Source organism: Nothobranchius furzeri, chromosome 15 (genome assembly GCF_043380555.1).
Source record: "Nothobranchius furzeri strain GRZ-AD chromosome 15, NfurGRZ-RIMD1, whole genome shotgun sequence".
Classification (NCBI taxonomy): Eukaryota; Metazoa; Chordata; class Actinopteri; order Cyprinodontiformes; family Nothobranchiidae; genus Nothobranchius; species Nothobranchius furzeri.
Window position 1 is genome coordinate 29239591 of NC_091755.1, and position 15189 is coordinate 29254779.

Genomic DNA, 15189 nt, shown 5'->3' on the forward strand with positions numbered 1-15189 from the left:
CTGCTGCGTAATTTTTAATAATGCTACAATAATGCTATTGTAATTTGACGACGACCGACAAAGGCTTTAGAGTGGTTGCAGTAACCAAATTTTACCACAGGATGTCATTTTTTACTTCATTTCTACATAATTCACCTTTAATGGTTTAGGGTTGTTGTGTTTTTGTGTCTGCTATGGTAACAGAGTTAGTGTATTCTGTATGCATCATGATGTTTTACTAATAAAAACACCTGTTATTTGGTCTACTTCTCTCTTGGATTTTGATTTGTATTTAAGAGTCCAAACATCTAAGGAGTTATGTATGTGTGCCAAAATAGAGACTGTTGACAGTAAGTAGTTTGTTTCTCTTTTTGAATTCAAAGTTGCTCTCAAATTTTCCTGTTATAATTCGTTCTTGCAGGGACTATTACACCTGCGCAGTCATTAGTATTACTGACTCCTAAAGCTAAATATAGCATATATAATTTAAAGATGTAAAACACTGGGAAAACATTTTAATGATTATTTCTGATTATAATCGGTCACTCTGAGTTTTTCATGCAGGCTGAACATGAAAATAGTCTCCTGCATTAGCTTTCATAGAAAATAGATAGTGAAGCTGTATGGTTTGAAAAGCCTCACAGATCTACGTCACACTTAATTAATATTATTGGACTCACTCATATTGACTCGCGACGGGAAAGGTTGTTGTGGGGTTTAGCATCCAGGAAGGAGCAGAGAGCATCTCAGCTAGTAGAAGCTAGCCTTTAGCATTAGCAACTCCACCATGTGGCAGAAGTTCCTCCAGGCTTGTGTTATTTGTGGAAATAAAAGCATCAACGACATCAGTGGTAGAGTCGTGTTGCTGTTATCCAATCTGAGGCGAGATGTCTAAATATCAGGAAATAAGACTCCAAATCCTGCCACCCTCATCTCCAGCTTACTCATCCATGCTGATACAGGCACTTCTGAGCTCAGAAGTTGATAAAGAAAAAAATAATTCACACATTCAATAAAATGCTATTTTTTTCTTTTTGCTGTTACCTTGTCGAATTGTCACTGAAGATGCCACCTTGTATGTTTGGCAACTTATTTTAGATTTCACCATCATTTTATATATTTCTGTACAATAGATTTTCCTTTTCAAGAAATGGAAATATGAGTTCAAAACAGCACAAGCTTTCAGAACACATTAGATCTAGATTATATTTTCATTTACTACATTAATAATGAGTTGAGACATCATGCCAAATTTTTATTTAATTTATGCAAAGACGACCCAGATTCTGTTGGTTTTTCTACATTGAAATGAAATGTTAGATTTTCAGGATGTAATTATGCTGGGTTTGGTTTTCTTTATCTAAACAAATACAACTGAATCCTCCTCCAAGTGGAACATTCTTCCCTCTCAGACATCATTGTTTCAGAGCTCTTTTTGTTTAAGTCTTTCATAAATCTTAAAGCCTCCCCTTTTGACACAACTGCTCCCTCCTTCATAATCACAGTAAATGGGATTTGTGGGAGCTGCATGGCATTTTCTAAGAATACCGTCTGCATTTGTGCAAATTAAACCTTTGTTTCTCTGAACAAACGATAACACAACAAATGTTGTCTCCATTCAGTGGAGCCTTGCAGGGGGCGATGAAGCTGTCTGTCAAAGAGGCCTTGTTGGCAATTTCACACAAAGCATTTGAGAATTTCATGCTTTAAAGGAAATGCTATAGATTTCATTTCAATACGATGCTCATATGGTTTAGGCTGACTTTTCATTTCCCCAGCAAACGCACAGCAGCAGTCTGTCAAACGCTGCGTGGGTTTGTCTCTTTTGTCTACATACCGACATTCTTCTTTGTGTCACATGTCTCCACAGTTCGCTGATCATATCTGCGTTAACTCTTGTTTCAGTTGATTCATGCTGCCAGTCTCCCTTCATTCCTGGGAAGCACTCATGTATGTCTCACCATTAAAGCACTAAATTAACCAGGTTATCTGCCCAAAAACCTCATATAGTTTCATCAGTGTGAACTTGTTTGTGAGCTCTTGGTGCATAAATACAAAATGAATCAGATTAAGTCGCAGCTGACCCTGCATCAACTAACTTTGCTGTTTGATGTTAGTAGCGCTCCCAGCTCAGCACACCCAATAAGTGGAGGCTATAGACGACTCGTGGTTGGTTGTGAGGCACACATGGGACTTGGCTTACTATGACTATAACTCTGTTGGAACCCAAATCAGATTATTCTTGCAGTCTGGCCCGACAATCTGTCTAAAGACATCCATCCCACTTCAGCACACGAGTCACTTAGCAGAGCGATTTATTGAGCTTGATCAAGTCCAACTTAAGCACAACAGCATCTCGTTATCAAGCCATTTAATTTCATCTTTAGTATTAGGTTAACAGAATAGCTACTTCTACTGAATGAGGTAATGATTTACATTGGAACAGTATTTTAAAGAGCACTGAGAAAACCATTTTTTTAATTATTATTTTTGAAAACGATCAGGCACTCTGCAGGCTGAACTTGAAAATAGTCTTCTACCCCTATTTCCTGCATTAGCTTCTGATATAAATGGAAAAAAACTCAGTTCAGAAAAGCGTGACAGATCTACAACACACTGTCACTTAGCATTCATGGACTTACCCACCTGACTTGCGAGGCTGTTGTTGTTTAGTGTCCTGGAAAGAGCAGAGATTGTCTCGGCTAATAGAATCTAACCATTAGCATTAGCAACTCCACCGCACAGCAGAACTCCTTTAGGCTTGTGTTATTTGTGGAGATAAAACATCAACTTTGCAAAGCAAACAGAGTCAGTGGTAGAGTCATGTTGCTGTTATCCAATCAGAGGCAAGATGTCCAAATATCAGGAACTAAGACTCCAAGACTCCTGTCATCTAAAGCTACTTTCTCCTCCAGCTGACCTCTACATCCTCAAACAGGCAAATCTGAGATTTTTCCTCCAGAGAAAGACTTACAAGGCATTCCTTCCTACTAGAGACCACTGCCAAAGTAATAAAAATATGAGTGAAGTTGACCTTTATTGTAGTGGATATAGTGTTGAAGTTAAAATACAGCAGTAATTTTAATTTTAATCAAATAAAACTGTTGAATTTTAACCACTTTTAATCATTGAGTGGACAAATGTACCAACTGTTATTTGATAGTAAGTAATTTATTTCTAATATTTGTATCCACATCATGCCTATCCCTTTCAGGTAGAGTGTAATATTTCTCTAAAATTGTTAGTTAACACTTTACAATAAGGGCCCCTTTAATAAAGTTACTTAGTGTATTATTAAGCATTAATAAACTATTAAATAAAGTTTTAACAATTGCTTAGCCATATTGTGTAATGCATTACTAAGTTAGACACCCCCTGGCCCACTGTCCTAACCTTGAGGACACTTACGGCAATGTTAATAAAATGAGCTTTATTGTAAAGTGCTACTTGCTGTTACCATTAACTATATGTGTTTTGCTTCACTGGTACTAAACTCATCAGAGTGACACGTATTGATATCCGAAAAGATTTCCATCCCTTCTTTATTTCATTTGATTTAGGTTTGAAGCTTATAATGTAACTATAGTACCATGCTGATGTAACCACCCCCTTAATTTGTACAAAAAAATGTAGCTTTAGATTCACTTAGGCTTAAAAAATAATGTGATTGAGTACAGATGAAATTCTGCAGCTCACGTTGGGTTTTGGGTATTATTTCAATGCTGGATTGTTATAGTCATTTAGAAACACCACACAATTGTTTTACTCAAAATGCACTTTTGTTTTGAGTTGGAGAGAAACAAATGCAAGCTTTTGTACTTATAAAAATTAAATGGCAGGTTTTTTTATGTTGTTTATTTTTTCAGGCTTAAACATTTTCCATCCAATAAGCTGGAGATGAATGCATGGAGGAGTTTCTCTAGTCATGTCTGGACATTAGACCTCTGAGTCGTGCTATTTGATGAAGATGATACAACGCTGATCTAGTTATATAGCACTTAATGTGACCAGTGAAACTCAGGTCTGAATCAATTACGACACCAAGATTTCTAACCTGGGTCTTTGTCTCTATTCCTCTGCTGCCAAGTTGACCAATAACCTCCATCCTTTCCTTCTTATTTCCAAAGACAATAACCTCAGTATTCTTTTTGTTTAATTGGAGGACGTTTGACTGCATCCAGTCATCAACTTGCTCCAAACACTGACAGGGTGAGTCTAGGGGACCACAGTTACTATCTAGGTGATAGAGCTAGGTAGATCTGGGTGACATCTTCATAACTATGATAGGCAATGTTGTTATTGCATATGACCTGACCCAGGGGTAGCGTGTAGAGGTTGAAGAGCATTGGTCCAAGAATTGAGCCTTCCCTGCAAACAGTCAACGTCACATAGACATGCAGATCACGTCTATATTGAATCCGTCGGTCCATACCACGTCTGTAGGACGTCCAAACTAGGTTTCTGCACAGTGGGTTGGGGGGTCCCACATGTCATAGTGATCAGCTTTGATTTGTGATTTCTAATAGAAACAACATAAGCCCTGTCTTCGAGATGTGATCAGAACCAACTATGGACTGTGCCTGAAAGTCCCACCCAGTTTATGAGTCTATCAAGGAGGATGTTGTGGTCCACTTTATCAAAAGCTGCACTGGGATCGAGCCTCAAAACAAATTAGCTTCTAGAATAACAACAAGCTGTAGTTATGACTCTTTCAGCAGGTGGTTAATATATCATGTTTTTGTAAAAAATAAAAATTTGTATTTAAAAGATTAGGATTTTTAATAAAAGTATATTTATGTTCAACTACTTTTTGCTGCCTGAGTTCTCATTGGTTCATGGTTCCTCCAACAACACAACTGTAGCTTTTCCAAATTTCAACCACCCGCAGGACAGCTATGATATAATTTCTCACAATCAGTCGTTAAAAACAAACTCGTTAACTGCAGAGATTATGTCACTGTACAGCTTCCTGTGTAACGTTAGGCAATATTACTGTGCTGCGGTCAATCATTTCCTGTCATTGATTGCTTAGGCAATGCCAGGTCATTAATGCCTATAGTACGGTCATGCTGATTGTTGCATGAACATATTTTAGAAGCTTAAAACGCAGAACTATGTTTGTTGTAGTTGGTAGTTTGTAGTTTTTCTAACTAATACAAATGGAGCTACAACTAATTTGGTTTCTGAATGTTTTACTATACCTAATGGAGTGATGTGGACTTGGTTTTTCTGTTTCCTCTGGACCCGTATATCTGTTCCCCCATAATGGTTGTCAGCCAGCGTTAGCATCACGTTTGCAGTTCAGTAGCACAGTAATCCTATTGTTTCCTCTTTCTGGAGTGAGTACATATTGGCTGTAGAGAACTGCATCTCTCCTGCATCCACGCTGTTTTCTAAACTGGCCCAAATCTTTCACTCACTGCAGCTTTTTCTGCTGTCGCCTGCTACCACAGCCTGCAGCTCAGATCATTTTCAGGCTGATGAGTACGTAGCACCCTAAATGGCTAAACCAACAAGACTCGACCAACTGATTTTCATTTTAGATATTTGAAATAATTTAGTGTTTTTATGGCTTAAAGTTACTCAAAACATTTAGATGTAACGTGATTGTCAATAATACCAGAAAACAAACCGATTTCTGCACTCTGCAAAGATACAAGCTTGATCGTGTTTGGGACTCAGCTCCTGCTGCAGGTTATCTCTTCGTTTTGTGTTAGTGCTTCTAAAAATAACATTAGAAGCATCCATAACCTCATTAAAAATTTATTTTAACTGCATGTGGGGGAGGGATGAGATAAAAGTCACACCAGCACACGAGGAAACACATAAGAAATTAGATAATTAAAAACACAAAATCCAAACATGTGTTGCAGTTTTAATCATCTTGTTTTGTCCCAGGAGAGAACTGCCACCATGAGCTGATTTTCCCCATTAACGGACCTTTTCCCTTTCCTCTTCACAGTCAATAAGCACAAACCATGGATCGAAACGACGTACCATGGTATTGTGACGGAAAATGATGACAGAGTTATTCTGGACCCTCCACTAATTGCACTGGACAAGGATGCTCCTTTACGCTATGCTGGTAAGATGGAAAATTCAAAGCTGCTGCTTCTTCACTTAATAATAATATAAAAAAGATCAAAAGACTGATTTTTAAATGACTTTCTGACACATTCAGAATAGTCTCTAAACATTAAAACTGTTTAACATGTACAAGAAGGAGAAGAAATGATGAACATTTATTTTTACTCCTGCAGACTGATTATCTGTTTGCTAATGAATTATTTATAAACCAAAGAGACAGACAGCTGTCTTTGGACATGGAAGTATAGCCTTCAATCTATTCTGAGCTTCAGGCTTTGAATCCACGAATGTATCATGGTTAATAAATGAAGGTCTCGCTCCCTGCAGCGTGTTTTAATATGTATAATTCTTAAATCTTCTCATTATACAGGTTAGATATGAGAAAACCCTTTGAAGAGGACAGGAACTCTAACATTTTACTTTGGATTTTTGATTAATGGATGAATAAGTTCTGGTAGCACACACGTGCGGCTCAAAGGCATTTTTATTTTTGATGTTTATGTCTTGCGTTTAATACCCAAGGACATCTGGCTGCCACATCCTCCAGATGGGCCCTTTTGACAACCAGATCAAAATACGTTTCAAGTTGTTGACTTTTACCTTCTTGATGGAGAGCCACAATTAATATGCTTTGTGTTCAAAGCAAACATTAGCTCTTGAGGTTTTTAATCACAACATCATTGACTTTGGCTGATGATTTCTTACCATTTCACCTCTGATTAGGCGCCATGTGGCTGTTTAAACCTCAGGATTGCTGTTAAACATTAACATCTATGGATCAACCCTTGAAAAAGATGCCAAATTAACTTTAAAATCACAAGAAATTCTTTTGGAAACCAGTCAGCGTTGCTGTTTTTAAGGTCTCAACAGAAAGCTCTGCGTGATGTTTGTTCTCCTTTCACAGTGAATTAGTGCTGAATACAAAGCTTGATATTCCCACTTTTTTTATCTGGGGCTCCCTTTTTTTGATCAGCAGTGTTAGCGAATGAACTGTGAACTAGTTTTCTCTGGAGACAGAGCAAGCAGCCGGGCTTCACGTGGCAGCAGGGGTGATCTGCTCCATCATCAGCCCATCTGTGCCATCTATGAGGAGGGGTCAGTGTTAAGTCCAACCAGGGGCCATTCAGACCTGATCACAGGCATCAAAGTCAGAACTGGGAGAATAAATATTTGTGGTTAAAGACGAGCTGCTGATAGACTGTGTGTCCTTCTGTTATTAGTCAGACTGGACTGGAAGTGGTAGAAACCAACAAAACTAGCACGATGTTCATAGATGGCTGTGTCCCAACTCAGAGCAGGAACAGTTTCCCTCTTAAAGGGATGCTAAGCAGTTTTGGCTTGCTTTTAGCATGTTTGTTAATAAAAGTGAAAGTGAAATGTATCTCCTCACTGTGCGCTCGTCTTTTTAATGCTTTCTAACTGCTGAAATGTCTCCTCAGCCTTCATTAGTGTCTACAAGAGTGATTCATCACCAAATCAAACACAACAGCTGCGTTCATGATCTAAAACCTGCAGGAATCATGCTGGAAGCAGACTGCAGTGCCAGTTTAGCTTGTTAGCTCTACTTTATTAAGTCCAGCAGGACCGAACCGGCACTCTGAAGCTGCAAGTACGGTATTCTGGCCACAGAGGGTGGTGGGGGTCTGAGTGACATTTCATTAACCCAGTAAAAGGTCATTTTAGCACAGACTGGCTCAAAAAATGATTACAAATATGGAAACGTTGCAAAGTATGCCTTCAAAAACTGTCTGTATTAAAAATAATATGCACTTATTTTACCGTTCCTGTCATTTGAGTGAATATTAAAGATTGGTGGTTGACGTTTCTAATATTCAGCATCAGCGACGAAAAGGGCTGGTGTGGATCAAGATGAAACGTGCGATCCCTGCTGAGAGAGCTTTGGGACTAATGAAAAGCTCAGGAATTCTTAAATCTGTGGTGTGAACTGATCATTAAAGCGCTCATGACCACAGAGACCGTAACTCCTGCTGCGTGGCAGGCTTTAGGAGCAGCCTTTAATGTGAAATCCATCCATTAGCCGCGCCTGCTCGTCCTTCCTAATGTCAAATCTGTTCCTGACTGTTGAGAGGGTGAAAATTAAAATGACCACATCCGACCCTTCAGAGACTCAGGACACGAGTCTGCTGAGAACAACAGAACTGTCAGGAAAAGGGGATATTTTTGTTGTTGCTGAATGGTTGTTCTCAGTTTTTACCTCTCTTGAGAAAAGAAAAAATCTCTTGAGCTTTTCCAATGTTGCTTTTAAAAGTCTACAGCTTAAGTTTGTCTGACTCTTCCTGAACATGTCTTCTTTGACCTTCTAACTCTTTTCCTTTTTGGGTTTATCTTCTCTTTCCTAATTGTAGAGAGTTTTGAGGTGACCCTCACCAAAGAAGGTGATAGTGGGCTTTTTCTTCTGCCTTGTGCTTATTTTTTATTATTATTATTTATTTGTTTATTTTTACTAATAACCCACTAACGCAAAAGCAGCATCCACACTTTTACACAGAAACCTCCTGCTATGCTCTGTAATTTCCCCATTTTGGTTTGTCTGAACCTTGTATTTTTCTCACCGTAAACGTTTGGTTCTTTTAGAGTACCAAAAGCTGGATGAAAAGTGTGATGTGGGGGCTGACTGTTCTTAGAAATATCTGTGCATGAGACATCCATTGCAGTTTGCAGACCCTAACAGTTGTTCAGCTGTCACCTGGAAAAAGAAGCAGCTCATAAACAGGAGTTTTCACTCACTTTGTTGCTCCATCGCATTCATTTAAAAATAAAAAACAAACAAACATGGAAATCCAAATCAGCCTTTTTCATGTTCAGAGATGAAGTCAAATCTAAAAGCCTGCACGAGATAAGTTCCTAATATTTAAAAGTGACTGTGTGTAGTTTCCTGGCACTAGGGGGCAGTACATACATTTGAGGGTAGTTTTGCACCATATCGACTGTCACTAGTTAAAAAATGCATTACCTGTGGAGCAGAAAGCATGCGTGACTCACACTTTGATGGTCCTTCAGTTAATCCCATCAAGAGAATGCAATGGCGATTCTAGTTCCTGGATTTGCTCGGATGATGTCAAACTACGGCAATACCAGTTGGCCAAAATGTATTGCATCTCTTTTTTGATTCTGTTCGGTTTTGGAAAGAGTTTTACAGCTTTGTTGTTAGATTCATGTTTCTTACCGTTAAATGCTTTCTTTTTAACTGTAATTGGTCAATTAAACACCTTGTAGTCTTTGTTTTGTAAAGAATGTGAAACTACATAAAACCAACATCAGACTGCCAGAAAGCACAACAAATTTGTAATGTATTTGAATAGTTAGCAGCCCTTTCTGTTTGTATGAATGTGGAAATCTTCTGTATATTTCGTTAGTTCCTATGTAAAAAAAAATCTACTCACTCAAGAAAGTTCTTTACTATTAGCCCCATTTCATCAAAATCAGAGCTGCTCGGGGTGATGCTTTAGCTTTAATTTAACATTTTCTTTGGCAATATTTAACCATATTTCCCACAAAATGAAGTTTCTTTGTAAATACAGGACTGCAACTTCAAATTTGTCCAGACCGATCAAAATCTTCTGGGTCAACCTGCTAACGTAAATTTTATGAACGTGGTACCGTAACTTCCGTAAGTCGTACATCCAGCCAGTCATCTAGTGTGACATCATCGACAGGAGCAGGACCCCGACCCGGCTGACGTAGAAGGAAACATGGCGTCTAATATGGCATCCCCAGAGACTTAGACCCACACTCTATGATTTCTAAGGTTATATGTTACGAAGCTGCCAATATTTTTAAATGACTGGACATCATTTTATTACTTTTCAACATAATTTTGATGGATATTTCCATAGATTAATGGTAAAAAAACTACACATTGTCACTTTAAATTTCATAGTACGTGTAGGTGAAACTGCATCCTTAATTTAAATAAAAGGAAAGTATTCTTTGATTAATCTCTGCAGTAAGAGTGACTCCTGTTAACCTGTTTGTCTGAAATTGAAGTGCTCAAATGAGATTGCTGAGATTGTTAACTAATGCAAACTCTTCCTGCTGTTGTTGCATCTTTGCCTCAGTAAATCCCTTGAGTTAGTTCTCCACCACTAATCGCTACCATTAGCATGGCTGCAGATGTCATTTGATGTGGATGTCAAGCAAGTTGATATTTCTAACCCCAGTTCTCATCCAGTGCCTTTTGTTGCTATAATGGTCCTTTACTGGTTCAGTTCTCTTTGATTTGAAGACTTAATAATTTTTAAGTGGTTTTGAACAATGACAGGCAGGCAAAATTACACAGGGAGACTTTCTTTATTTGTAAAAAACAAAAAACTATTATTATTAATATTTTTAATGGCTGAATTAATTCAGTATGATCTTATCACAGTGCTCTCTAGTTTTTTGTTAAAATATAGTTTTTTTATCATACAGGTTGGAATTTAATAAGTCTGGCTATAAATCCTTTCCTCTGTGTACATTTTTGAGCTTGTTTTCATTATTTCCGTTCGTAATCTTCCAAGTACTCCTGTGAAATGCCTGTCCACATTTTTTTTCAGTTTCTGCCTGCATGACTGGATGCACTGGTTTCAAGTGGCTTGGAAAAATATAACGATACTAAATGTCCCACACCATTTCCGAAATACCCATATGAAAGTGCGTTTTGGCTTCTTCTACAGACTCCATGCACTTCAGCCTACAGCCCCCCAGATCTGTGGCTAACATTGATTTAATTTGCGTGGATGTGTTTGGTTTTAGTCAATCCAACTTAATTTTTGTTGTTTGAAATTAAATCGTTGCAGCTTTTGCTGGGGTGTTCTGAGCAAACTGTGTTTGAAATGTTCAGGTGAGATTTGTGGCTTCAGGATCCATGGACAGAATGTCCCCTTCGAGGCAGTGGTTCTGGACAAGTCCACAGGCGAGGGCGTTATCAGGGCCAAGGACAAGCTGGACTGTGAGCTACAGAAGGAGCACACCTTCACCATCCAGGCCTACGACTGTGGAGAAGGTCCTGATGGTGCCAACATGAAGAAGTCACACAAGTGAGTCTCTTTACATCTAAATCCAAACATGTTTGTTTTGACTTTCTTACTTACATTAATATACAGATTCAGGAGGAGTAATGTGGTTTTCGTCCTGGCCGTGGAACACTGGACCAGCTCTATACCCTTAGGGGGATCCTGGAGGGTGCGTGGGAATTAGCCCAACCAGTCTACATGTGTTTTGTGGATTTGGAGAAGGCGTTAGACCGCGTCCCTCGGGGGGCCCTGTGGGGGGTACTCCGGGAGTATGGGGTACCAGGCCCTCTGATTCAGGCTGTTAGGTCCCTGTATGACCGGTGTCAGAGCTTGGTCCGCATTGCCGGCAGTAAGTCGGGCTCGTTCTCAGTGAGAGTTGGACTCCGCCAAGGCTGCCTTTTGTCACCGATTCTGTTCATAACCTTTATGGACAGGATTTCTAGGCACAGCCAAGGTGTGGAGGGCATTCGTTTTGGTGGCCTGAGGATCAGGTCTCTGCTTTTTGCAGATGAGTGGTCCTGTTAGCTTCATCGGAACGTGATCTTCAGCTTTTGCTGGAGCAGTTCGCAGCCAAGTACAAAGCAGCTGGGATGAGATTCAGCTCCTCTAAATCTGAGACCATGGTCTTGATTCGGAAAAGGGTAGAATGCCTTCTCCGGGTCAGGGATGAGGTCCTGCCCCAAGTGGAGGAGTTTAAGTATCTCGGGGTCTTGTTCACGAGTGAGGGAAAGCTGGAGCTTGAGATCGATAGGTGGATTGGTGCTGCATTTGCAATGATGCAGGCGTTGTACCGGTCTGTCGTGGTGAAGAGAGAGCTGAGTCAGAAGGGGAAGCTCTCGATTTACCGGTAGATCTACGATCCTACCCTCACCTATGGTCATGAGCTTTGGGTAGGGACCGAAAGAACGAGATCGCAGATACAAGCGGCCGAAATGAGTTTTCTCCTAAGAGTGGCTGGGCTCTCCCTTAGAGATAGGGTGAGAAGCTCGATCATTCGGGAGGGGTTCAGAGTAGACCCGCTGCTCCTCCACATCGAGAGGAGCCAGTTGAGGTGGCTCTGGCATCGTGTCAGGATGCCTCCTGGACGCCTCCCTGGTGAGGTTTTCTGGGCACGTCCAACCAGGAGGAGACCTAAAGGTAGACGCGGGACACGGTGGAGGGACTACGTCTCTCACCTGGCTAGGTAACGCCTTGGGATTCCCCCGGAGGAGTTGGCCCAAGTGGCTGGGGAGAGGGAAGTCTGGGCCTCTTGCCTTAGGCTACTGCCCCCACGACCCAACTCCGGATAAGCTGATGAAAATCGATGGATGGATTAATATAATTACTTCCCTGGAACTGATCAAGAAAAATAATTAAATAACCTCTTTAATATTTAAGCATAATAATTCAGGATGCACTCATATTCATCACATGTGGTTCAGCAGATGATGGTTTTGAAAGCAGATTAAAGTAACCACAGGGTTGTGTAAATATAGAGACAAGTCTTTTTTTGTGTGTGAAATTAAAATAAATAAAATCTTTGTGCTCATTAGCGCAACTGTCAAGGGCATTCTGTTCCAACTGATCCATGTAATTATCTGTGCTCACGAGGACTTGTGTGGGTGTTTTCTCTCATCCATCACAGAATGGAAAGAGCTTTAATGAGCTACCTAATGGACATGCCAGCTAAAACAACTGAATGAAATGCAAAGCATTCATTTCATGTCATTCCTTGTTTGGGATTTCATTTGTCAGTAAACAGAACATTAAGAAACTAACATCTAACTGAGCGTTACATCGTTATGTTTTGGGTATTTTTGTGGTTATTTATACAAAATAAGATGTGTGACAATTTCTACTGTATGAAACTTTTGTCCAGAGTTACTATGTGGGGTCATGCAAGACAGAAAATACCTAAAGAGAATTTAATCATTCATTTTCAGGTATTTATTGAGATATTTGTTATCTGGTCTGGCCAGTGAGTTGCATGTGAAACCGAACAAAAATTAGTTAAAAAATTCCTTCTTTTAATGTCCTTTTAAAATTTAACTGTTATCAACAATGCGTTGACTGATCTGACTGGTGCTGCACTCTTCTCAGGGCGACCGTCCACATCCAGGTCAACGACATCAACGAGTACTCGCCAGTGTTCAAGGAGAAAACCTACAAAGCCACTGTGATCGAGGGGAAGAAGTACGACAGCATCCTGAAAGTGGAGGCTGTGGATGCAGACTGCTCCTTCCAGTACAGCCAAATCTGCAACTACGAGATTGTGACCCCCGACGTCCCGTTCACTATTGACAAAGACGGTAAAGACAGTGTCCTTGTCTTTTTGTCTGTTTGTAGCTAGCCTGGATTGTATTGATGCGAAACACAACGTCTCATCGATTCCTGCAAGCATCAATGCCTCAAAGCTGTCATTTAGGATTCACATCAGGCAATGGCAACCTTCTGGAAATGTCACAAAAGCTGGCTGGTGATTCGTGATGGACTCTTGAGATTAGTAATAATCGGATCTTCATAAATGGAATATAATAAATATACCGGACTTCACGATACAGCTGATATGTTTTTATATAGAGAAATAACATAAACCGTGTGAATTATCTTTGTTTTTATGATGATTCTTGTTTCTTCAGGCTTCATCAAGAACACAGAGAAGCTGAGCTACGGAAAAGAGCACATGTACAAGCTGACCGTGACCGCCTACGACTGTGGAAAGAACCGAGCTTCTGAGGACGTGCTTGTGAAGATCAGCGTCAAGCCCACCTGCAAACCCAGCTGGCAAGGTATCAAAGCTTCGTATCGTTACTCACTAACCTCTTTAAATGGGTCTGTGTTCAACAAGAGGGACTCATTGTTAAAAGGATTGTAAAACTCCTTTTAACCTTAAGTCTTTTGCCACTATTGAAATAATTTACATCTGTTTAAACCATTAACTACTAAATTACCAAGTCCTGTATCCTGGCTCATAAAAAAACAAATACTTTTATTCTCCTCCTTCTTTCTTGTTTTTTTTAGGCTTCAATAAACGTATTGAGTATGAGCCTGGTACAGGTAGCCTGGCCCTGTTTTCCAGCATGCACTTGGAGACATGTGACATGCCCGTCACCTCCATTCGGGCCAGTATTGAACTGGAGACCAACCACATCGGGAAGGGCTGCGACCGCGATACCTACTCTGAAAAGTCGTTGCACAAGTTGTGTGGTAAATAACACACTTCTGTAAACAAATGACATCGAACTGATTTACTGTGCTGAATGATCGCCTTGGTTCTTCAGGAGCCAGCTCTGGTACCATGGAGCTCCTGCCGACACCAAGCAGCTCTGCCAACTGGACTGTAGGACTGCCCACGGACAACGGGCACGACAGCGACCAGGTGTTTGAGTTCAACGGGACCCAGGCCATCAAGGTTCCTGACGGTGTGGTGAACACCAACATGAAGGAGCCTTTCACCATTTCTGTGTGGATGAGGCACGGCCCCGGGGCCCACGAGAAGGAGACCATCCTCTGTAACTCTGACAAAACAGGTGAACACTCTCGAGATGGGTCATCCTGTTGGACGTAAGCATGAAAATTTGTGATTAACTTGTAGGATTTATAATAATCAGCAAATAATTTCAGAGCATATTCAGACATAAGGTACAAAATGAAACTTGAATCGATATGAAAGAACCTGGTGTCTACTGAAGAGGTCAGACCTGTTCCTGCATCTGAAAATCCCCACGTTTAAAATAACTATAGTAACTCAGACCGAGGCTATAATAAGCTGTTGAGCTCAGCTGGATGCCTAACACACACAAACACACTTCCTTGTTTCTTTTCTTCTTCAAATCTTCTGATTACTCACTGACCGCTCATCTTTGAATGTGTTTTTTTGTTTTTCAATTCAGCCACACTTCTTGATCTTATTCACTGTAAGTGTGTGGCGTGCCGAGAGAGTCGGCGTCTGTTCACCAGCCTCAGAGCTGCTGCTTATATAAGAGGGATTACATCAGAGCGGCTGTGCCCTGGACAGGATGCTCCCTAACCCATGATCTCATCACACCGTTCATGACCTCCGTTTAACACAGAGTCTACGTCACATGACCACCACTTCTACCCTTTCGTGTTCTGCACAGTCACAGAT

General features: G+C 40.3%; 1 protein-coding gene across 4 annotated transcripts in view; it reads left to right on the forward strand.

Moving 5' to 3' along the window:
* The window catches only part of clstn1 (calsyntenin 1), a 29559-nt gene that overhangs the window by 7000 nt on the left and 7370 nt on the right, over positions 1-15189 (forward strand). For 2 of the 4 annotated variants that reach the window (XM_015967665.3, XM_054745837.2), the window contains exons 2-8: positions 5942-6064; positions 8433-8462; positions 10910-11105; positions 13161-13369; positions 13700-13849; positions 14082-14267; positions 14342-14590. In XM_015967665.3, the coding sequence (XP_015823151.3) occupies positions 5942-6064; positions 8433-8462; positions 10910-11105; positions 13161-13369; positions 13700-13849; positions 14082-14267; positions 14342-14590 (1143 nt within the window). The remainder of the gene's footprint in view (positions 1-5941; positions 6065-8432; positions 8463-10909; positions 11106-13160; positions 13370-13699; positions 13850-14081; positions 14268-14341; positions 14591-15189) is intronic. The other 2 variants (XM_054745835.2, XM_054745838.2) reach the window with 1 other exon arrangement.